This window comes from Lissotriton helveticus, chromosome 7, assembly GCF_964261635.1.
Source record: "Lissotriton helveticus chromosome 7, aLisHel1.1, whole genome shotgun sequence".
In the NCBI taxonomy this organism is placed as follows: Eukaryota; Metazoa; Chordata; class Amphibia; order Caudata; family Salamandridae; genus Lissotriton; species Lissotriton helveticus.
Genome location: NC_136068.1, coordinates 1,158,037,388 through 1,158,062,131, shown reverse-complemented (window position 1 = coordinate 1,158,062,131; position 24,744 = coordinate 1,158,037,388). Strand labels below are relative to the sequence as shown.

At 49.9% G+C, this 24,744-nt stretch overlaps 1 protein-coding gene across 2 annotated transcripts in view; it reads right to left on the bottom strand.

Moving 5' to 3' along the window:
* WIPI1 (WD repeat domain, phosphoinositide interacting 1) overlaps window positions 1-24,744 on the bottom strand; it is a 412,373-nt gene that overhangs the window by 134,089 nt on the left and 253,540 nt on the right. For both annotated transcript variants that reach the window (XR_013598783.1, XM_078654292.1), the window contains exons 6-8: window positions 24,039-24,131; window positions 22,216-22,286; window positions 20,472-20,579 (exon numbers count right to left, since the gene is read on the bottom strand). Coding sequence is in view for 1 of the 2 variants with exons in the window: in XM_078654292.1 (XP_078510418.1) it covers window positions 20,472-20,579; window positions 22,216-22,286; window positions 24,039-24,131 (272 nt within the window). In the remaining variant the exon portion in view is untranslated. The remainder of the gene's footprint in view (window positions 1-20,471; window positions 20,580-22,215; window positions 22,287-24,038; window positions 24,132-24,744) is intronic.

Genomic DNA, 24,744 nt, shown 5'->3' with positions numbered 1-24,744 from the left:
CTTGCGATATGTGAAGGATGTCGCTTTGCATGACATATGTTTAGTCAGCAACCTATCTCCAAGAGGGGTGGATTCCTGCAGATCCATCCCCGCCGGGATGGCTGTTTGCAGAGCATGTCGAATTTGGATATATCTAAATCGCTCCGATTGCGCCATATCGTAATTGGTTTGCAGGAATGAGAAGTCCACCACCTTGCGTTTTTTCCAAAGGTCTCCTACCACTGAAATGCCTATGTTGTCCCAGGCCTGGAACCCCTTACTGCTGCATAAAGAACCCAACCTGTGCGAGTCCCACAAGGGTGTCATTTGTGTGATAAGATCAGAGCAATGAAGGCGCCTATGTGCTTTGTACCAGAGTTGCACCGAGTGGCGTGTAGGTCCCAATAGGTCTGAGGCCACACCACGACTGTAGAGGGTCCCCAACAGACCTCTGGATTCCAAGCACTGTCTGTCTGCTAAGTATGCAGGCGCAGTCTGCGGGGCATGCAACCAGTAGTTAATTTGCTTGAGGTGGGCCGCCCAGTAGTACAGCTCGATATTTGGGAGTGCGATACCTCCGTCGTACCAGTCCTTCACCAGCTTGCTTTGTGCAATACGCGCTGGTTTCCCATCCCATAACAAGCTAGAGACCGCCGCCGCAATCGCTGTGAAATAGGAAGCCGGGAACGGAGTATTTTCCACGAGATACAGGAAGCGAGGGAGTGACATCATTTTGTATAGCAAAAACAGAAAAACATGCGCGCGGTCAGACAATTTGGAATATCAATCAGGGCCCACACAGCCAATAAATGCTGAGTGGTCAGGCCTTTTGTTAGCAAAACATTTATTTAGAATTTGAAAAGCAAATCTTCAAAGTTGATAAGAAAATGACGTACAAGGAAAACACACCATCAGGACAGTCAAATCACAAATCAAAAACAGGCAACTATATACACCAAAATTACAAAGTATACAAACATTGGAAAGGTGAATAAATCAATCTTTTTACATTAGATAGACACCAAAGAATCACTAGGACTTCAATACAAACAATACAAATCAATTGGAAAATCAAAAACATATAACATTAAGAATCGGGGGGGCGTGGCCAACAGCATGGGCGGTTAGGACGTGCCACAGCGGAGCTCCTGCCGAGCTGCCTCAAGATCCGACAAAATTCCGAAACTGTACCATCCCCGAAACGACGGCTGGGAACCTGATGGTGTCCTGCACCAGCGGAGGGCGAGAAACGAGTAATATATTGGCGCTCAGAACGGAAAAATCACTCCGAAATCATCCGCTCGTGCGCCCGACTACACCAATATGGCGGCCGCCGGCGACAGAGCGAGCCGAGCGAAGTACAGGCTGGATCTTGGCCCCACTGCTCGGACCTGCGGAAGGTGGGTGGCAATGCTGTGAGACTGCACACCCCGGACCGGCGCTTGCATCTGCCTCCCATCCCCGGCGGAGAGCAGCCACCACGGAGAGACCTACACCAAGATGGCGCCCGGAGTAGTGAGGGATCGCCGGCGGCGCTGAGAGCCACGATTCGGTCCCCCGACTTCCTGGCATAAGGAGATTGACTCCGGCGGTGGACCCAGTGGGGCGCTGCAGCAGTCTGGGGGCCGCGTTGTGAGCCACCCTTCCACCGACGGCGGGAACACCCGGGGAACGGAGGACTGGCCCCGCCCACTACATTGAGACACGGCCTGCATGACGGTGGGGAGCAGTCGAGTCGCACCGTGGTTTTGACCCCTGTGGAGCAGCAAGGTACGTGCAGAGGCACGGCAGGCGCCGTTTCGCCTGTGATGACACTCCAGCCACTGTGAGGGAGACCGGCGGGGCCCCGGGACCCTCACAAACCACGTGACATTCAGGCGGGCAGTATGGCTGACTAGACGTGCCACACCGGAACTCCGGCCAAGCTGCCCCGTATTCCGCCTGTAATCCGTCAAAACCGACCTTGCAGCGCTGCCAGAGCATACCTCTCATACTCTGAGAACGGGAGCGAGTTGCCTGAGAAGTCTCAGCCCTCCGGAGCCGGTGGATCGCGTCTGAGGAAGTTGACGGCGAGGGGACGGCGGCCATGATGGCGGCCGCGAGGGAAGAGGGACCGCGGGTTGACTAGAGCCGCGACCGGCGGGTCCACAGCCGGCGCCCTCCGCCAGGTGAATCCGGAGACCTACACACATTCAGAGGAGACCGAGAGCCTGCGGTGGGCAGTTGGAGATATACGTGCGGTGATCGGTGACCTGCACCAAGATGGCCGCCGGCGGGAGATAGAGCGACGGGAGAAGACACCCGGCTCCTGCTGCGGCGCACCACTGAGGGCGGTGGACCAGACACCTACGGTGAGCGGAGGGAGTGAGGGGGACGACCCTCGCCGGAGCACCAACCCATTTCCACGGGCGCCGGCTGGAGCCACCTTGATGGTGGAGTGGCCCGGGGGCGCTGGGATCAGCAGCGACGTGGCGGGGACGGCTCACAGAGTGCGGCGAGACTATGGCCCACAGGAGAGGGGGCTGATCTTGTCACGGGCACCCTGCAGGTGAACCGAGCGGAGAGACCCAGGGCCTGGGGGACTATTGGACGAGGGGAGACGTGGAGGCAGTTACCCACGCTCTCGTCATCCGGCGGCTCACACACTGACCGGCGCTCCCATACAGAAGCAGGGATCCCGGCATATTCTCCTGGGCGGCTGTGCGGTGAGGAGATGGGGAAGAATAACCCGGCACCCAAACCCCCGCGCCAGGGACCTATGGACAATTTCGCGGCGCCACGGTCCATGGCAGACCATCCAGGCCCCCACACCGACACGGCCATGCTACTGGAGGCCATCCAAGCGTCCAGAACGGACATCCAGGCATCGCGATCTGCCCTAGAGACCAAGATTGGCGAGGTTGGGGCCGAGGTGACGCTTCTGCGCCAGGACTTCCGGAACCTGTCCGAAAGAGTAACGGCAGTGGAAGACAAAGTGAAGGAAGACGGGGAGGCGATCACTACGCTCAAGAAAGACATGGCAGAGCTACAGGTTGCGCACCGTCACCTCCAATGGAAGGTGGACGATGCTGAGAACAGGTCCAGGCGCAATAACCTCCGCTTTGTAGGTTTTAGGGAGGGGATTGAGAAAAAGGACATGGCCGCCTTCCTCCTGACCTGGCTGAAAGCTACTTTCCCCGAGGCGCCATTTTCTACATGCTTTATTATTGAAAGTTATATATTTATAGAAAAAGTGGTCCTAGACACAATTTGTTAAACCAGACACAATCAATGTAAGTGTTAATTATTCACACTAAGTAAGGGGTCAGATTTAATCTGAACAAACAAAAGGAGATGTATTATTAGCTAATGCTGCTATCAATGCGAAAGAACCCAACAAAACAGTACCAAAACAATTTATACTGCAGTTTTATTTACATATTGATAAAAAATTTGGCAATAAGAGAATTAGAAAAAGGGGGGTGCTCAAGTGATGAGAAGGAAAGGCTGAAAGCACAGGATTTAGAATAGGTTCAGTGCAAAACAAGAATTATATTTACATTGCACAAAAGTAAAGCCTACCCCTACAAAGTATATACACACTATTATACACGGGGACTGGGAAAATGGTACAGGCTTTAGGAAATTAAAAGGGGGGCATAACCGTCAACGAGTTTATAATAGTGTGTATATACTTTGTAGGGGTAGGCTTTACTTTTGTGCAATGTAAATATAATTCTTGTTTTGCACTGAACCTATTCTAAATCCTGTGCTTTCAGCCTTTCCTTCTCATCACTTGAGCACCCCCCTTTTTCTAATTCTCTTATTGCCAAATTTTTTATCAATATGTAAATAAAACTGCAGTATAAATTGTTTTGTTACTGTTTTGTTGGGTTCTTTCGCATTGATAGCAGCATTAGCTAATAATACATCTCCTTTTGTTTGTTCAGATTAAATCTGACCCCTTACTTAGTGTGAATAATTAACACTTACATTGATTGTGTCTGGTTTAACAAATTGTGTCTAGGACCACTTTTTCTATAAATATATAACTACCCAGGTCCTGTTGACTTTCTGGGTCTACCCCATTGTTTTTCAATGATTATTATTGAAAGAGCACATAGGGCGCTTCTGGCCAAGCCACCTGAGGGCGCGAGACCCAGGCCAGTTATAGCGCGCTTCTTGAACTTTGCCGACCGGGACCTTATTCTGAGGGAGGCCAGGGCCCTGGGAGAGATCCGCCTTGAGAACACTACAATAATGATCTTCCCGGACTACAGCCAGGAGGTCTCGAAACAACGCCGCTCCTTTGACGCGGTGAAGGCGAAACTGAGGTCCCTGAATCTTAAATACATGCTCCTCTTCCCCGCCAAGCTGAAGGTAATATATAAGGACAAGTCTATCTTTTTTGCCCACCCGGAAGACGCTTGGCAGTGGTTGGAGGAGCGCCCTATCTTGAACAGTAGGGAGGCGGCCAGTCGGGACGCAATGGACAGAGAGGTGAGGGACAGGTCGAGCTGGGAGCGGCCGAAGCCGCAACGACGGAGGTTACGGAGGACCCAGCACACGAGCGCGGCGACGCCATATAGGACCCGAGGATCGGCCAACAACAGGGGAGGCAGATCGGAATCCCCAGGCAAAGACCCAGTGGCGGGATCAAGGTTCAGCAGTCTGAGGCGAGGGGTGCGCTCCGAGGGGGATGACGTGGAGGGATCGGAAGGCCCCTCATCCGGCGAGGAAGATATGGACCTCTTGGGCGAATCGCTACACCCCTTGGCTAAGGAGATCCGCCAGTTAGAGCAAGGCTCCTCGGGTCAAGACCCGATCGTAGATACTCAGGACTCTCATTCTTGAAGGCAGGAACATGCAGCTCGGATGTGATAGCAGCTCGGCATCAAGGAGCACGCAAGTTGGCACACCCCCTACAGTTTCTTTTTTGGGTGTCTGAACTGAACACAGTTTAATCTGGGGAGGGATGTGCGGGAGGGCGAATGACCTACTCCCATGGATGGTTTGGTCCCATGTTGGGGCGCAGCTAGAAGGGGAGGGTGGTGGGGTGGGGGAGGGGGGGCATGTTGGTACTGTTGTTTCCTCACGTTGGGGAGTTGGGGAGTTGGGGGGGGGAGGGGGGTGGTGTCAGTGAAGCAGCAGAGCTTACCCTTGCTACTGCCCTGGACCCGGGATCGGGCACTCGGTGGTCAGTGTGAAGTGCAATGGCAGGTACACTAGCTGAACCTAGCCGGGAGGGCGCTGGGGTAAAGGCGCTAACCTGGAATGTAAACGGCCTGGGTTCCAAAATTAAGAGGGGCTTGGTCAATGCCTATATTAAACGCATAGCACCAGACATCATATTCCTCCAGGAAACACATTTGAGGGGGAACCATTGTGCTTTTCTAGCACGTGGGCAGTACACAGTCTTAGCACACGCGGGATACACGACGGGCTCACGGGGCACAGCAATACTCATAAGGAAAACGACGCCATTCACGGTGACACACACATGGCTGGACCCGCAGGGCACGTTTGCAGGGGTACAGGGGACATGGAGGAGGCGCAGGTACACGCTGCTGTCAGTATATGCTCCACCCAAATTACAAAACCGGACGATGCAGGAGATCACGAACATACTGCTAGCCACTGCTGACACGACACAGATTATGGGAGGGGACTTCAACGATGTGATGTGCACGACCAGTGATAGATCGGGGGACTCTCACGCAGTGACGGCAGTGACTGCTTTGGCCCGTAGAATGGACGCGATTGGTCTCACTGATGTGTGGCGGTGGCTCCATCCTGTACAGGCAGCCTACTCCTTTTACTCAGGGGCCCACAAGGTTTTTTCTAGATTGGACTATATATTCACTACGAGGCAGGAACTCTCGACGGGGGACTTGGCAGAATATAGGGCGAGGGGTGTCTCGGACCATTCCCCGCTGTTTGTACATATAGGACGTGGTAGGGGGAGTGGAAAGGCACAGTGGCGTATGTCGCCGTGGGATCTCCAGACTCCTGGAATTCTAGGGGGAATTAGAGCGGATATCAAAGTCTTTGTGGCGGAAAACGAGGGGTCGGTGCAATCGGGAGTTACGCTATGGGAAGCCATGAAAACCGTGTTGAGAGACCGCTTCAGCTCCAGGGTGGGGGAGGCCAGAAGGAAACGCACTGAGGAAATAGCGCAGGAGGAGGCCAACATCTTGACTCAAGAAGCTGAATACCACAGGACGAAGGGGGAGGGACATCTAAGGATTCTGCTAGACACTCAACGGCTATACAGGGAACTGCTCACGGACGAAGCGCGCACGCAGGCGCTGGCCACCCTTCATCGCCTGTATGATGTAGGCGACAAATCCGGGAAACTCATGGCATGGCTGAGCAGGCGGGAGCAAGCGGCCAGATGGGTTGATTGGATTGGGCTCCCGGGTTCGGCACGAGCATCAACAGATGTCGCGATAGCAGAGGCCTTTGCGAACTATTTTGAAGAATTCTACAAGGCTAGGGACCTCGGAGATTGCGAGGTGGTAAAGTCGTTCCTGGGTAGTATGGAAGTGCCGCAGTTGACCCCCGAAAATAGCGAGGCTCTGGACGCCGACCTATCCCTGGAAGAAATTACGGAGGCAGTGGCAGTCCTGAAACCTGGGAAAACCCCGGGACCTAACGGCTTCCCGGCGGAGTTTTTCAAACGGACGGGGGACCTCCTGGCACGTCATTTGAAATCACTTTATGTGGGGGCGTTTGACTCCGGAGGTCTCCCGCCGGACCTGGCCCTGGCCACCATAATCCCGATCCATAAGGAGGGCAAGCCCAGGGAGGACTGTTCTTCATATCGCCCTATTTCCCTTCTGAACAGTGAGAATAAAATCCTCGCCACCATCTTGGCACGACGACTCCGACAGGTCATAGCGGACCTAGTGCACCCGGACCAGTCCGGGTTCCTGCCGGACAGGGCCACTAAACTTAACCTGCGGCGCACCCATAACTGGCTCCAGGAAGTCTGTGACAAAAGGGAGCCACACTGGTTTCTCTCATTGGACGCGGAGAAGGCATTCGATGCGGTCCACTGGCCCTTCCTGATGGGAACGCTTGAGCGTTTTGGGTTTGGACCCAAGTTCCGACAGTGGGTGAGTCTTCTTTACTCGAACCCGAGGGCGAGAGTGCGGATTAATGGGCGAATGTCGAGAGAATTCGCGATAGAGCGGGGGACACGTCAGGGGTGCCCGCTGTCCCCACTCCTCTTTACCCTTACGATTGAGATCCTGGCGATCCGTATCCGGCTCAATCAGGAGGTGACTGGTTTTCACTGGGGGGCCTCGGCAACAGACCAGGAGAAGATCTCCCTGTACGCCGATGACGTGCTGCTATATGTGACGGACCCGGCTAGGACGATCCCGGCCCTCTTCAAGGAACTGGGCGAATTTGGGGCAGTGGCCGGACACACTATAAATTGGCATAAGTCGATTCTCTACGACCCGCAAGGTGAGCCGCGGGGGGAGTGCCTGCCTGAGTTGCTCATTCACACGACGGAAGGCTTCCGGTATTTGGGGGTGTTTATCACCAGGGATAGGCGGCGCTCATACGCAGACAACGTAAATAGGGTAGTGGTGGCAGCGAAGGCGGAGATGGATAGATGGAGACCGCTACCGCTCACCATGTTAGGCAGAGCCGCCCTGTATAAAATGATCCTGTTACCAAAGTTTTTATATGCCCTGCAAAATGAGTACTATCCCTTACCAGAAGCGACACTGCGGACAATCCATGCTGACCTTCGCTCTTTCTTGTGGCTGGGGAAGCAGTCCCGGGTGGCACTCACGACCCTGCAGCGCCATCAATACAATGGGGGTATCTCGCTGCCTAATCTGGAGGCCTATTACTGGGCAGAACACCTTGCCCCGATCAATGCTTGGTTACACGCCCCGGCTGACCATCCCACTTATGCTTTAGAGAGATCCAAATGGGGCAACAAGACGGTATTACACTTTTTGTATGGTGGGAAAGGGGGCCGCCAGCTCCTACCAGCGACGAAGATCACCCTGACGGCGTGGCGCAGAGCGACAATTAGAATGGGCTGGCATGAAAGGCTCACCCGACAGGCACCCCTATGGTCGTGTAGATGGCTGACAGAGCTACATAAACTGAAGGGATTCCACAGGTGGGATGACATTGGCATCTCCACGGTGGGAGATGTCATAGCAAAGGGGGAACTTAAAACTTTCCGGGCGCTACAGCAGGACTTTGGCCTCCAGAACACCCAATACTATAAATACTTGCAGTTGAGACATGCATGGGGAGCTCAGCACATATCGCTCACAGACATACCCCAGTTTGCACCACTTGAGGGCCGATTACTACAGGAGCAGATACAGAGGGGGGCAATCTCTATGACATACAAAACACTGACAAATAATATGTTGGGAGACTTGCGGACACTCAGGGAGAGGTGGGAGGCAGATGTGGGCACGATGGAGGACCTGGATTGGGAACTAGCACTCATGCACCCGAGGGAAGTGGCCATAAAATCGAGGCTTCGCCTCATACAGTTTAAGATCCTTCACAGGGCCTACTTCGATAGAGTGAGGCTTGCCCGGATGGGGAGGGTGACCGACACCTCTTGCATACGATGCCAGCGTCAGACAGGCGATTTCTTCCACATCATCTGGGGCTGCATAGTGATACAGGAATATTGGGGTGAGGTATTCAGGGAACTGAGTATGGTATTGGAGGTGGAGATTCCTAGGGATCCCAAACTGGCGCTTTTGGGCATGTCGACGGAAGTAGACATCACACGATACCTGCTCATTTTCCTGCTGCTGGCTTTGGTAGTAGCAAAAAGAGACGTAGCACGAATGTGGGGGGCGCCTGGGAAACCCAACCTGGATGAATGGAGGAGGGGCTTAGATATGTATATGGCGGCGGAAAGAGTGACCTACAAAGCTAGAGGGTGCCCTCGGAAATTTCGAAAAATATGGACTAAGTGGAGGCGCTACCATGGACTGGAGTAGGACTGTCCGGGGAGAATGGGCGGGTGGCAGGGGAGACAGCCGGGGAGGCACGTTTGTCACTGAATCCAACATAGTTGTTTCTGGAGGGTTTGGGTCGTTGAATTACCTATATACTGTGTCAAGACTTAGAGGATGCGAGAGACTCGGGGGTCGAGGGGGGTGGCGGAAAAGGGGGGTATGCTGCAGAAAAGGGAGGGGAGTGGGAGGGCGGGAAGAGGGGCTTTTGATAGAGGCTTCTCAGTTGCTGACTTTATCAGGAGTTAAGGGGGGGGGGAGGGAGTTTGGGGTGAAAATGAAAAACAAGTTCGTCACGATGAAAGCTATGTACCTGACATTGAAAAGTTGCAGAATATCGGGAAGAGCGGAATGTTGACGCTCCCCCGAATTGTTTTTGTCTCCTGCACCCATGTTCCGCCTGATGCAACAATAAAAATAATTAAAAAAAAAAAAAAAAAAAACATTAAGAATCAATACAAGACCAGTCCTTTGACTGTAATACCAGTGGACAGGCGGAATGCACGGTGGAAAAAGACTGCCTGCCTATCCACGAGACCTGTGACGCTGTATTATAACTAGTTGCAAACTAGGGCCCACCACAGTGGGATAAATTGGTCCCAAGTCGCACACTTCCTTCTTGTCACAGGCTGGGGGTCTACGCGTTTCGAACCAACAAAGTTCTAGGTTCTCCTCAGGACAGGGACTGGAGTAATCGCTGTAGGGAAAATTTAAGGGATGGTGTCAAAATAAAGGTATCACAATATACACACCCTCTCTATCTCGACATATGTACATGGAGGAGGAAATTTACCTGTACCGCGAGCACAGGTGATTGCACGGGTGACAGCGAAGGCTGTAAAACAGGACAATGGCTCTCTACAAAAGATATAGATAAAGGGGAAGCAGTCAAGCTAGAGTATTCAGTAGCTGTGGCATACTCACGGAGCTAATTGGTAAACAACGGAAGTTCAATTACCTGAACCAATTTGGTCGGTGTCAGAGGTTAATGGCGTCCGCCCAGCGGTACGCTGTTGTGAAGTGCGACCACACTCACATTCTTAATGTGCTAGAGAAAGAAAAGTGAGGAGTCATGAGTGCCCACAAAAATCAGTAGCCGCCAGGTACATGTAACCTGACCGCAAAACATCGTTTATGGAAGTCGGCGTTCAGCCTACCTGAGTGCCGTCTTGAAGTGCAAACAACTTCGGAGGTTTTCTCTCGTGTGGGGCGGGAATGAATCTGCCGCAGTTCAGAACTATAGGGGGCAATGGCAGAAACATGTAGTAATCTGTACAGACGAGCGGATACTATATTGATCCTGCCCGCGAGAAACGTTAGTCGACGACTTACATATCCAACGGAGATCAGGTCCGCTGCTGAAGGCATTACGGGAGTCGTTGGCGCCAGCCAGTGAATCCGTTGTTAAAAGCTTTCTTGATAAGCGAAAGCGAAAAAGGACAACGGGGGCAGCCGAGGATGCTGGTATTCGTAGTCCAGCGGGGTCGCAACCCAGTAACCAGGCTGTTAATTGTACGTCACAGCCCTGGCAGCGTATCCCGCACAACAGCAGGCGTGAACTGCGTACCCGCAGTTTTCGCAATGTACCACCAGCGCACCCTTAATTGCCATAGACATAATATCCAATGCGCTGCGAGTCTAAAGGGCCTTGGGTCACATGTACACGTTCATAATTATAATCACAAAGTCCCAATACAATGCACATACATGAACTTTGTCTAAAAAGGGGGAAGTACATTTCATCAAACAATTACTATACAGTTAGAAGACGAAATGTGTAGCCAAGCACAGAAAAACATTCAAAGTATATTTAGATTTTGCAAGAATTTTTGTGCATGCCATTACGACATTGTGTGTTTCGGCGGGCTCGAACAGCATACATGGGGTACAGGCAGTTGTCACAGGGCATGACCACAGTTACAGAGCTTCGCTTCCCTACACAAAACAGGAGAATTATAAAGAGTGTGTTGAGATGGACAACCACAATGTAGCATGTGGATAGGACAGTTAAAAATCATCATATAAGCAGCACGGCTAAAGCTGAATGCAGAAAAGGAGTGAGATTACAGATTACCAAATTCAGACATTTCGTTCAACCCAGAGTTAGAGGTGTCGAATTTCAAAATCAGATACACCTCTTTTTGGGCGAGGCGTACATCAGGGTCTCCACTTCCTCCTCTGATGACCGCAAGCACGGTCCATTTCATGTCATTGGCTGAGTGTTTATGTTGCAAAAAGTGAGAAACAATGGGGGCTGACAGAGTCTTATTATTTATTCTTGATCGATGTTGGATGATTCGTTGACGAACCTCTTGGGTGGTCTTCCCAATGTACACCTTTTTGCACGGACATTGGATGGCGTACACTGTATTTTTAGTTTTGCAGTTTGTATGCTCTTCATGTCTCCAGAATTTGTTGCCATCTGTGAACAAAGACCCCTCCATAGTAAGGTCGCAGACTGTGCATGTGCCGCATTTCCGGTGCCCCTTCACAGGGTTTGACCCAAAGATGGTACTTTGTGGATCTTTTTTAGTTGGCGGCCGTGTCGATGTAATCATTTGGCCAATGCTCCTGTTCTTCTTAAGAGCGAACAAGGGTGCCCCCACATCTGGTAGCACTTCTTCAACCAGGTGCCAGGACTTCTTAATGATTTTTTGTAGCTGGTTAGTATGGGGCCCAAACGTTGAGACGCATACCATCCTTTGGGTTGGGGGTCTTGATCTGTGTTGGCTGACACCTCGACATCCAGATGCTTACAGAGACCACATAGAGCAATGGCTCAGATATATAGACGATGTCTGGTGCATCTGGAATGGGTCCCCCGCTTTGCTTGAAGAATTCCACACTTGGCTGAACGACAGAAGCCCCGACATCAAATTCAGTCTCAGCTACGATTCCAAGTCATTACCTTTCCTGGATGTCGAGGTGTCAGCCAACACAGATGGACTTGTGTGCTCTCTATATCAGAAAAAAACCGATAAAAACAATGCACTTCACTACAGAAGCTACCATCCCCGGAGCTTGAGGGATAATCTCCCATACGGACAATTTCTTCGGGTGCGACGGAACTGTTCGTCCACTGAACAATTCAATCTCCATGGCCAGGCTCTTGTGAATAAACTTCACGAAAGAGGGTATCCCCAAAAGTTACTGAAGCATTCTATGAAAAGGGCAAGATGGACACCAAGGGAGAATCTCCTAGAAAAAAGATCAAGACCCCCAACCCAAAGGATGGTATGCGTCTCAACGTTTGGGCCCCATACTAACCAGCTACAAAAAATCATTAAGAAGTCCTGGCACCTGGTTGAAGAAGTGCTACCAGATGTGGGGGCACCCTTGTTCGCTCTTAAGAAGAACAGGAGCATTGGCCAAATGATTACATCGACACGGCCGCCAACTAAAAAAGATCCACAAAGTACCATCTTTGGGTCAAACCCTGTGAAGGGGCACCGGAAATGCGGCACATGCACAGTCTGCGACCTTACTATGGAGGGGTCTTTGTTCACAGATGGCAACAAATTCTGGAGACATGAAGAGCATACAAACTGCAAAACTAAAAATACAGTGTACGCCATCCAATGTCCGTGCAAAAAGGTGTACATTGGGAAGACCACCCAAGAGGTTCGTCAACGAATCATCCAACATCGATCAAGAATAAATAATAAGACTCTGTCAGCCCCCATTGTTTCTCACTTTTTGCAACATAAACACTCAGCCAATGACATGAAATGGACCGTGCTTGCGGTCATCAGAGGAGGAAGTGGAGACCCTGATGTACGCCTCGCCCAAAAAGAGGCGTATCTGATTTTGAAATTCGACACCTCTAACTCTGGGTTGAACGAAATGTCTGAACTTGGTAATCTGTAATCTCACTCCTTTTCTGCGTTCAGCTTTAGCCGTGCTGCTTATATGATGATTTTTAACTGTCCTATCCACATGCTACATTGTGGTTGTCCATCTCAACACACTCTTTATAATTCTCCTGTTTTGTGTAGGGAAGCGAAGCTCTGTAACTGTGGTCATGCCCTGTGACAACTGCCTGTACCCCATGTATGCTGTTCGAGCCCGCCGAAACACACAATGTCGTAATGGCATGCACAAAAATTCTTGCAAAATCTAAATGTACTTTGAATGTTTTTCTGTGCTTGGCTACACATTTCGTCTTCTAACTGTATAGTAATTGTTTGATGAAATGTACTTCCCCCTTTTTAGACAAAGTTCATGTATGTGCATTGTATTGGGACTTTGTGATTATAATTATGAACGTGTACATGTGACCCAAGGCCCTTTAGACTCGCAACGCATTGGATATTATGTCTATGGCAATTAAGGGTGCGCTGGTGGTACATTGCGAAAACTGCGGGTACGCAGTTCACGCCTGCTGTTGTGCGGGATACGCTGCCAGGGCTGTGACGTACAATTAACAGCCTGGTTACTGGGTTGCGACCCCGCTGGACTACGAATACCAGCATCCTCGGCTGCCCCCGTTGTCCTTTTTCGCTTTCGCTTATCAAGAAAGCTTTTAACAACGGATTCACTGGCTGGCGCCAAGGACTCCCGTAACGCCTTCAGCAGCGGACCTGATCTCCGTTGGATATGTAAGTCGTCGACTAACGTTTCTCGCGGGCAGGATCAATATAGTATCCGCTCGTCTGTACAGATTACTACATGTTTCTGCCATTGCCCCCTATAGTTCTGAACTGCGGCAGATTCATTCCCGCCCCACACGAGAGAAAACCTCCGAAGTTGTTTGCACTTCAAGACGGCACTCAGGTAGGCTGAACGCCGACTTCCATAAACGATGTTTTGCGGTCAGGTTACATGTACCTGGCGGCTACTGATTTTTGTGGGCACTCATGACTCCTCACTTTTCTTTCTCTAGCACATTAAGAATGTGAGTGTGGTCGCACTTCACAACAGCGTACCGCTGGGCGGACGCCATTAACCTCTGACACCGACCAAATTGGTTCAGGTAATTGAACTTCCGTTGTTTACCAATTAGCTCCGTGAGTATGCCACAGCTACTGAATACTCTAGCTTGACTGCTTCCCCTTTATCTATATCTTTTGTAGAGAGCCATTGTCCTGTTTTACAGCCTTCGCTGTCACCCGTGCAATCACCTGTGCTCGCGGTACAGGTAAATTTCCTCCTCCATGTACATATGTCGAGATAGAGAGGGTGTGTATATTGTGATACCTTTATTTTGACACCATCCCTTAAATTTTCCCTACAGCGATTACTCCAGTCCCTGTCCAGAGGAGAACCTAGAACTTTGTTGGTTCGAAACGCGTAGACCCCCAGCCTGTGACAAGAAGGAAGTGTGCGACTTGGGACCAATTTATCCCACTGTGGTGGGCCCTAGTTTGCAACTAGTTATAATACAGCGTCACAGGTCTCGTGGATAGGCAGGCAGTCTTTTTCCACCGTGCATTCCGCCTGTCCACTGGTATTACAGTCAAAGGACTGGTCTTGTATTGATTCTTAATGTTATATGTTTTTGATTTTCCAATTGATTTGTATTGTTTGTATTGAAGTCCTAGTGATTCTTTGGTGTCTATCTAATGTAAAAAGATTGATTTATTCACCTTTCCAATGTTTGTATACTTTGTAATTTTGGTGTATATAGTTGCCTGTTTTTGCTTTGTGATTTGACTGTCCTGATGGTGTGTTTTCCTTGTACGTCATTTTCTTATCAACTTTGAAGATTTGCTTTTCAAATTCTAAATAAATGTTTTGCTAACAAAAGGCCTGACCACTCAGCATTTATTGGCTGTGTGGGCCCTGATTGATATTCCAAATTGTCTGACCAGCCGCATGTTTTTCTGTTTTTGCAATTGTTGAGGTCCTGGCTGGCCAGGTTGTGGACCCAAAACCTTTTTGTATGCACATCATTTTGTATAGGGAAGCTTTGCCCAGGAGGGTGAGAGGAAGGGAGAGCCACACCTTCACATCTCGTTTAAAACGGTCCAGGGGGGGTTTCAAATTCAGAGCAAAGAACTCATCTGGGTTTGATGTAACATAAACACCCAGGTATTTGAACGCCATCTCGGTAGGTCGTAAGGGGCAGCTCGCAGGGAGCAGGGGCGGGAGGCCGGCAAGAACAAAGAGGACAGATTTAGCCCAATTAATCCTGTATCCCAACACTCTCCCAAATTTTCCACAGACATTGAGGAGCTCTAGAATTTATTTTTTGGGGGAAGTGAGATAAAGAAGGATGTCGTCTGCATATAGGGATATACGATCTTCCCATACAGCGGACCACCGGATACCTTCAATGGAGGGCTCCCACCGGATCCAAATTGCTAATGGCTCAAGGATCAGTGCAAATAACAAGGGGGATAACGGGCATCCCTGCCTTGTCCCGCAGCCAAGTGGGAAGTCCCTAGAGATGTGTTGACTTTTTAGGTATTGCCTGCAAGTGCGCACGTAGTGCGCATGCGCTAAAAAACCTTTTGAGTTCTATGTCGGATCGATGACCCGCCTCTGTCTCTCATTGGCTAGCTCCATAAATGGAGGCTAGCCATTGGGAGACAGAGGCTGTCAATCACGTTTTCTCGGGAAAACGCGATTCGGGGGCGTTTCTCTGGCTTTTTTAAGTCCCGCCCCTTTGTCCCGGGCCGCGCTGTGATTGGCTGCCGGCCCGGGACACCCCCGTGACGTCATTTCCCGGGCCGCGCTGTGATTGGCTGCCGGCCCGGGACCTGACTTTTTTTTATGTCAGCTGGGTACCGGAGTGAGCGCACTATGCACTCCTTCCTCTGCAGTCATTCACTGTACATTTGCATGTGCGCACAATAGGGACACACACCTTTCAGGCTTCGGTAGTTTACTGTCCTGTGTTCGTATTGCTGATTTGTTGACTCTTGTCCTGCTAGTGAAGTTTTTTTTATGATCTGCTTTGTATAACTATTCTGGCTCACAGTAATGTCTTGTCATTTGTGTTGAGCGCTGCGATGAGGCGTCTGATGCGTAGCCGCACTTTATAAATAAACAGCAAACAAACAACAAAACAATGCGTGAAGTCTCCCTGCAGAACGCGCCAAAGTGTGTGTTGACGGTCAGTGCTAATCGTTCTCCCGCGGGTGGGCACTCTTCTCAGTCCCACCCTGGTGAGGCGTCCCGTGCATGTTTGAAGCCCAGTGGAGCGGGTTTACAGGGCGAGGCCTGGGCAGGGGCGTCCTCTGTGGAGACACACACGGGGGCTGAAGCGAGTCTGCGATGTGGGACCAGGAAGTGGTTGTGCGTGTTGGACACGCTCTCGGAAGGCCTGCCAAGGATGGAGATCGCTTGTTTCTGGGGAAACACTCAGCAGCTGAAGGAAAGCTGGGCCTCGGCTTCTTCCCACACACTCGCGGTGTCACTCTGTGACTACTGCAGCTGCTGCAAGCCTCGGGGGCACAGCACCGACTGCTGCTGAGAAAAGAACGCGTCGACCGAACCCACGTTTGCTCTGCTCTACGAATAAGCGACAAATGTGCTGTACGCCAGGAAGGGACGTGTGTGGCAGTGAAGTTTGTGCTTTCCTGTAGTGATGCTCCTGTGCTGCGTACCTTCTCTGTAACCCATAATAGAAGCACACTTTCAGAGGTCTGGGGTACGGGTCAGTGGGAGATTGGGGTGTCAGCCTGACAGCAGCAGAACTCTCGGGGTTTAATGCGCGAGAAGGTCATTCATGGCAGTTTTTCTTTCCAGTCTGGGATTTGTAGTGCTGCCAATCCCATTGTAGAGTCAGGACTGCAAGTCCCATAATGCACGATGCAAAGAAAAACCTGCTCTAGATGAGCCACTCACGCATGGAACACGGAGCTTGAGAGGTCCGTGAGTGGTCTGTCGGCGTGGAGAGTGGACGCTATTAAGAGAAAGGCAGACCAGCGGTGCCACCTTAGTTTACTGGCGCGGTGAGTGGACGCTGGGAGGAAAAAGTGCATTTAGAGGGCATATCCGCATGCTGAACGAGTGGATACCAGCTTGGTTGATGTGCAGGCCCTCTTGATGGGTGCTTATATAGGGCGAGCAAATGCCATGCTTTAACAGGATGTGCCAACATGATCCGTAGACTGGGCAAATGGATACCAGCTTGGTGTATGGTTCAAGGGCAGGTTGTACCATTGCGGGCTTAGTTGTCCGGCACACCGATTAGTTGACGGGATGGTCATTGGGATCCCAACTCAATGCCAGCTGGTTGAGCTCCACGGAAGCTCCCTTCCTGCCTGGCTTTGTGAGTAAACACGCAAACCTGCCCGAGGCTCTGCCCAGCCTCTCTGCTGATGGGGGATTTATATCTCTTGTGAAAAGCAGCCACACCCACACCTGCTGGGTGCAGGAGGACGGGAGCCGACAGAATCGAGAGTGGCGCCGACCACGAGAGGGGATTGTGCCAGCCTGTGATAGGTCTGCTCGGCTATAGCGCTGTGGTGCCCGGTGCGATCGTGTTGGCTATTGACATTGTAAATGACAATGCCATTTATTTATCTGTTTTCAAAACCAACACATAAATAAACAATTTGTCATTTGCAATGCCAATAGCTCTAACTTTGTCAAAGGCGAAACCGTTGCATTGTAAATGCTTGTTTAATTTTAGTGTGCGACCCGCAGGGTAAACAGATGTCTCCACAGTGTATTCATTATTACCATGAACTATTTTATTTGCTTTAGTAGTAAGGAAAATAATTCCAAGAGCAGGGATCACACGGCTGGCTTCCAGGCCCGGGAGAAGGGCTGTTCCTAGCTGTGCCATAACACTGGAACTGACAGTGTCTTGTTTGATATTAAAATGAACTCTCCAAAGCATGCATGGATCAGCAACGCCGAGTGGGTCCAACTCTGTGGAATCTCCGCCAGTACTACAGGTGCGCAGGCAGTGACGGTTTAAGGCATGGGCCAAGTGGGCGATTGCCCAGGGCGCCAGCCTGTAAGGAGCCCCACTACAAAGGTGAACGTTCTCTCTATTCCACCTATTTCCCTATCTCAGCTTCTCTTTTTCTTCTCTGCCTCCCTCTACCCCTATACCTCTGTCTCTCTACCTATTGTTATCATAAGGATTTGTGAGTCCCAAGCAAGACATTATTTAACTCTTTTTGAGTAACCTGTTAATGAAAGTTTGACATGTAATGAAGTATTGTTTGGCATTATGCGGCCCTCAATTAGTAGAAAAGTGATAACAAAATGTAAAGTTGTTCATTAGTCTTGTCCAGGGCCCTTAACATTCTTACAATGACACTGTGCGCAGGCTCCTGAACCCCTTCTTCTTTTTGAACTTTTAAAGCATTTAGTTCTACCTTAATCTCGGCATTTGTAGCAACAGTAAGAGATTGAACAAGGCAGAAAAGTAATAAGTGGGGCAAACAATTATAAGCCGCCCATCACATCGCTATAGAGATTGCTTAAATATTTTGAGATAAGTATGTCAAATACACATTAAATATATTCAAGACAATTGTACGTTGTGTAGCATAAGTGAATGCTCATTGTGGCTGCGAAGAAAGAACAGGGGTCAAGACTCGAGGGAAGTGGCAAAAGGTGCTTGTTTGGCACAGGATGACAGAGGAAACAAGATGCTGGACAGCAAAGCAGATTCACTTGTTCACAGTGCATTGCTCTGACCCAGCCACTCCATGTTCTCTGTGAGCACAGCCGGAGTAAGTGCATTCGAGTGCTTGTTGCCACCACAGCAGGGAAAGTTTAAGCCATTGCGCTAAGCGGGGTGAGATCTTTGGGGGGATACATGCTGAAGTCAAAGGTCTGTGCCAGTGTACCAGTGCCACCTTAAGTGTGAATACAGAACATGCAAATGTACCTTGCTCCCTGACAGAGAAGCTAGTGCACAACGCCCAGCCTGAGAGTGGAGGTGAATCTTTTGTTAGGAGTTTATCACCTCCACTCTGGCTACCTATTGTCATCGGTGTCTGGTTCAAGATGGCTGTAACAGACTTGATTGACACCTCGCGTCACTCTCACAAATAGTGTTAAGCTTTCAGAGTGGAAGAGTCTACTCAAACCTGGAATATTACCATCAGCACTTGATGGACAGGCTTCCCTCACCGTCTCACACCCAATGCATCCTTTAATGTCCCATGTACAGCCGGGGTTGACACTCCTATTAACCTTGCCCTCCAGTGACACTTTACCCGTTACTGGTGGTGGTGGACATGGTGGTGGTGGATATGGTGGTGGATGTGGAGGTGGACGTGGTGGTGTTGGACGTGGAGTACATGATGGTGGTGGTGGATGTGGTGGTGGTGGATGTGGTGGACGTGGTGGTGGTGGACGTGGTGGTGGTGGACGTGGTGGTGGTGGACGTGGTGGTGGTGGACATGGTGGTGGTGGACGTGGTGGTGGACGTGGTGGTAGAGGGGGTGGTGGTGGACGTGGTGGTGGAGGGGGTGGTCGTGGTGGTGGATGTGGTGGTGGGCGTGGTGGTGGTGGACGGGGCGTGGTGGTGTTGTTAATGGTGGTGGTGGATGTGGTGGTGGTGGATGTGGTGGACGGGGAGGTGGTAGACGTCGTGGTGGTGGACATGGTGGTGGACGTGGTGTGGTGGTGGTGGACGTGGCGGACGTAGTGGTGATGTTGGACGTAGTGGAGGGGGACGTGGTGGTGGAAGTGGTGGTGGTGGATGTAGTGGTGGTGGTGGACGTAGTGGTGGTGGTGGAAGTAGTGGTGGTGGTGGACGTGGTGGATGTGGTGGTGGTGGACGTGGTGGATGTGGACATGGTGGTGGATGTGGTGGTGGATGTGGTGGCGGATGTGGTGGCGGATGTGGTGGTGGACATGGTGGTGGACATGGAGGTGGTGGACGTGGTGGATGTCATGGTGGATGTAGTGGACATGGTGGTGAAATGTGGTGGACGTGGTGGTGACGTGTGGTGGACGTGGTGGTGGGGAACAGGGTAGTGGTGGTGGACAGGGTAGTGGTGGTGGACAGGGTAGTGGTGGTGGTGGACGTGGTGGATGTGATGGTGGTGGACATGGTGGTGGACATGGACATGGTAGTGGAGGTGGACGTGGTGGTGGACGTGGACGACTATTGGGTAGGAGGGTGCTGGCAGAATGCAGGAGAGAAGGATCTCGAAGGGGGGACATGGGACAGCAGAAAGAGGCCAAATATTAGAAACAGCAAGCAGTCTCTGCATGGTAACAGGGACCAGACACACTCAGCGTTTACTTTTGCTTAAACACGTGCATGTTTTGCATTGGGTTGTTTTGCAACTCGTGCACATTTGGCATTTCCCTTGTGGGAGCGAGAAGCGGCACAATCTGTTTTGAAAGCGCCATCAAGATAATTAATAACAGATGGCGCCGCTGCTCACTCCCGCAAGGGAAACGCCAAACATGCACGAGTTGCAATACAAACGAATGGAAAACATGCACACATTTAGGCCAAAGTCCTGAGCGATGGCTAAAGGTCCCCCTAAGCAGTGCTTGAGCGCTGCGTAGGCGAGACTTCAAAAGGAGAAACATAGTTCAATCCAAGAAGCTGTGGAATGTGACTCCAAACCTTACCTCTCAGCAACATGTTCTAGCTTGAAGATGTGCACAGTCTCCGTGTTACTGGATGCACAGAGGAACTGCGAGTCCATGCTGAAGACCAGCGAGCTGATGTTCACATACCTAAGCCATGGAAACAGAATTTGTGTTAGAAGTTATTAGAATGCTGCTGGGCGATTGCAGTCTGTAAATACAGTTAAACAGTTGCACTGTAAGGGGGATGGACTAACCAGTAAGAAAATAAGTTGGTTACAGATATTAAAGCTTGGGCCACTAAAAGGCTAAAGCGCGTGAATGGAAGTGCTTTACAATCTGGAGAAGAGCTTTTTAGAGCCAGACTAAAACCTACCTTTCTGTGCTAGATCTATTTTAAAAATAGCGCTGTATATAATTTGAAATTTACACATACGGTTGGCAAAGCTGAAGAGCACTAAAAAAAGTTTGTAAACTTCACAAAACCTTTTTCGCAGCTGAAAACACAGAAAAGCCGTTTTGCTGTAAAACTTTGCCTGCAATATATTTTGGAAGAGAGAATTTGCCTACTAAAAGTGAGTCGTTGTAAAAACAAATTGGCATCCTACAAAACGTATTTCATGCAATATTTTGACTACAATCTACTTTTTTTTAACTGAGGACCTTATCGAAGGATGCAAAGTTTTGAAAAAAAAATAATGGGTGTGGCGGTATGTCTTTACAACTTCACACACCTCCTAGTTACAACCTGGGAGTCTTCCCTACTGATGCTGTGTTGCTCTTTAAGTTTGTCCAGAAGGGTGTCCTAATTTGGGCTCATAAGTGGCAAGCATTGTACTAGTTCGGCATGCAAAGGAACCTGTTTACCGGTGGCGTAACAGAACTTGAGGGGTGTCGCCCACACTCTAGACCCAAATCGGAGCTCTCAGGCTAGAGACCTCCCACTGCCAGAGGGGGCCCTAGAGTTTGGGCCCCCTCCGGACTGGGAACAGCAACCAGCCCTGGCAGATTGCTACTCAACCACCCCTGGGGGAAGGGGGTGTGGGGGTGGGGGGGGATTGGTGGTAGTAAAAAGCACTACTACTGCTTCTGTTACAGGGGGCGATATTGCGGCCAGTGACAAAACCGGCCCCCACAGCCACAAAACCGCCCCCCATCCCTCCTGCTTACCGGGGAAATGCCTGGTGCCCGCTACAGCCAGTCCGGCCGTGACCGCGGGGGGCTGCAGGGTTTTTGTTACGCCACTGCTGCTTACGTTTTGTTTCTTGAAAGAATGCAGACTATCACTGTTGTTAGTTGGAGAGTGATGAACGGAGAAACGGGTGCAGAGTACTATTACCAAAGGTTTAGGCTGTGACACTACTCAGCCTGGGATTGGAACCTGGGAACATTTCGCACTTTGGCTCCAGCATATCACTTTTGGCACATTAAACTGTTCTGTATAATTCAACTTGAAATAGGCAGTGTAAATGTTCTTATATGAATAGTTTTTGCATCCTGTATTCAGCTGTACAACTAAACTTCAACAATACACAAACGTGTCAGAGAACTGCAATCAGTTCCACTGGGTTTGCAATGCTATTGGAATGATGAAAGTTTATTTCGACCTTCTTACATTTAACATACTGAGTAACTTATCTACTCTACGCCTGGTTTTCACCTCTGAGATGGATGCTACACAAATAATTATCACAATGCATTGTGGTATTGCACGACGACTAGTTGTTTATGGCTGGTCTTTAATCGTCGGGTTTCTTGTTAACTATAGGTCTGAAATACAGCTCACCTCTTCATTCCCCTCCGGAACTCGTACAACCTTTCCCCTTCCGGTGTGGAGAAGACACGGATGACTGTTCCCTGCACAAAAGACAACGCACGCACATTGGCTAGGAAGACAAAAGTCCCTTTTCACCTTCACACAAAAACCCATCCACTATTAACGTCAGCTTCCTATTAAAATACTTCAATATATTTGTTTCTGTCATGGCTCCATAGGCTTACAATCAGGAATTGTGGTCCAGTCGTAATGGGGGCCTAACAGTTGTAACCTACCTAGGGTCACAATAAAGCAAGTGTGTGTGTGTGTGGTGTTGCCCAGCACACTGTACTTCCCCACGCTTCACTTACACCCCTACAATGACTTGTGAAAAGTTGAACTGTGATGTGAATCAGAGGTAGAGTGACTGTGTATATGAGCATGGAGGAGGGAAGTGAAGCAGTCATTGTATATTAGTATCTTTGTGTGGGAAGCTACTGGGTGTTAGAAGAGTGCCCGATGTAGAAAACATGATTGGTCGATTTTCTGATATGGTCCCAAGTTGTTATCTCATGTTATAATCAGTGGCGGCTGCAGCAGCTTTGTGGGCAGTGCAGCAGTGTTGACAGTGAGGTAGGGGGAGGAGTGCTGGCCACTCTAAGTGGGCATGAGTGTTTGGTTCGCAGTCTTGGGCCGGCCAAACAGTCTTGCACACTTTGCATGTTCTCCGCCCCGGCTGCATTACAACCCCTCTGAGCGCCGAATTACAGTGCCCAGATTGCAGCATTGTGATTGGCTTAGGGGAGCCTGGGTGCTTCCTGTTTCGGTCGGAGTGGAGGTACGAGGAGGAGAGATGCGGCGAGGAGGTAAGTGAAATGTTCTTCATTTTTTTACCCCCGATCCGTGCCAGCTGCTACTAGTTCTAATACACCTCTAACAAGCCTGGGTATGAGAATACTTTGGGTAATGTAGTATAGGTAGGTATTGGTATTTTGTAAAAGAGTTTGACTTTGAGGACATGAGTGGTTTGTTTAACCCCTTGCCTGCGGGGCTAATTCCTCCACTGTGCTGAGGGTCGGGGGGGGGGGGGGGGGCGCACAGCGCCCCGGTGCTCATGACGAGCTCAGCTCGTCATGAGCATGGGAGGGGTTAAAATGGTCATGAAGCATTATCAAATATTGTAAATAGGGTCCATATATGCCAGTGGATGACAGTTCTTCGGTTCTTGTATGTTTGTGCTGTAGCCCCTACTGTATGTATGCATGTAATTAACATGTATATGGTATAAACCTATCCTCAAAATAGTGGAGTGCTTACATAGTTAAAGGCAAGGTACAAACGATAGAGAAGTACAGTCACATTTCCCCATCCCAACAGAGCTTCACTGGCTCTCCCTCAAACATGCATTGCCTTCAAGATCAGCTGTGTCATGGTCAAGAAAGAAGTAGCCACCAACACACTACTAAGCCTAGCCAAAAAAAGCCATATCCATTGTATCTTCTTTAAACTTTAACAAACATGTAACTAATGACACTCAGTTAAACAAGCTTCATGTTGATACAGTTTGCAAACCATGAAAGACCTGATTTCTTGCTTTTTTAGAACAATATTTGCTTTTATTAATAAGGATGTGTTTCTAAATTTATTTGGTTGATACTATAATCAGGTGTCCCAGCAACAAGTTTAAGAATTATGCTTGGCCAAGTTTCCCCTTTAACAGACTCGGAAGACATCTTTGAGCATATAGTGATTTAGAGATGTCCTTTCATTAAAACTGGATGGGCCCGGGCTCCCCTGATGAGTAATAGGAGTTCTGACGTGACATTGATGTAGCTGGCTGAAACGTCACTCACCTTCTCAGAGGCGCTAGCTAATTTCGATCCCGTGGAGTTGAAAGCGATTGCAGCAAGTGGACTGTCGTGAGCAGGAATTGTGCACACTGTGTTCTGTTCAGAGGAAAATGAAAGTGATTGAATTAATGTCCTGCTCATGTGCTGCCCATGCCACATTGACTGTACACACAAAGCACCCATCCATCCTCCCCACTACTACCGGACACCAATTACACACTAATAATAGATTATTTCAAGAGTGCTTGGTTACTCCGTTTGGAGCGTCCCCACGCTAGGAATTCATTCTCTAGTGAGAAGCCTACAGAAGCCCTAGCTATGGTGTTCTGATAGCACTAGATTGGCCGAAAAAACCATGACTTCATTTTCTTCTGAAACACAGATACGGAGCATTCCTGTCTCAGATTCAGCAGCAAGGTATTCCACTTTTTGGAAGCAAAAGAGCTGAAGTAACACCCTACCATACGTGCTCATTTCATGATGGGAACCTTGGTGAGCGCAGCTCCTGCGGACAGAAGACTTCTGCTGCACAGGTGAGGTCTCACCAGAGATAATAGGTAGCGGGATCCTTTGCCATTCAGAATTTTATTACAGAAACACATGGCTTTAAAGGACTGGACCCATACAGGAGTGCCTCGGGAGGTTCTGCAATAGACGTGCTGCTGCGCTCTGCAACCTCTAAAGCCTTTTCAGCCTACCTTGTGTGACA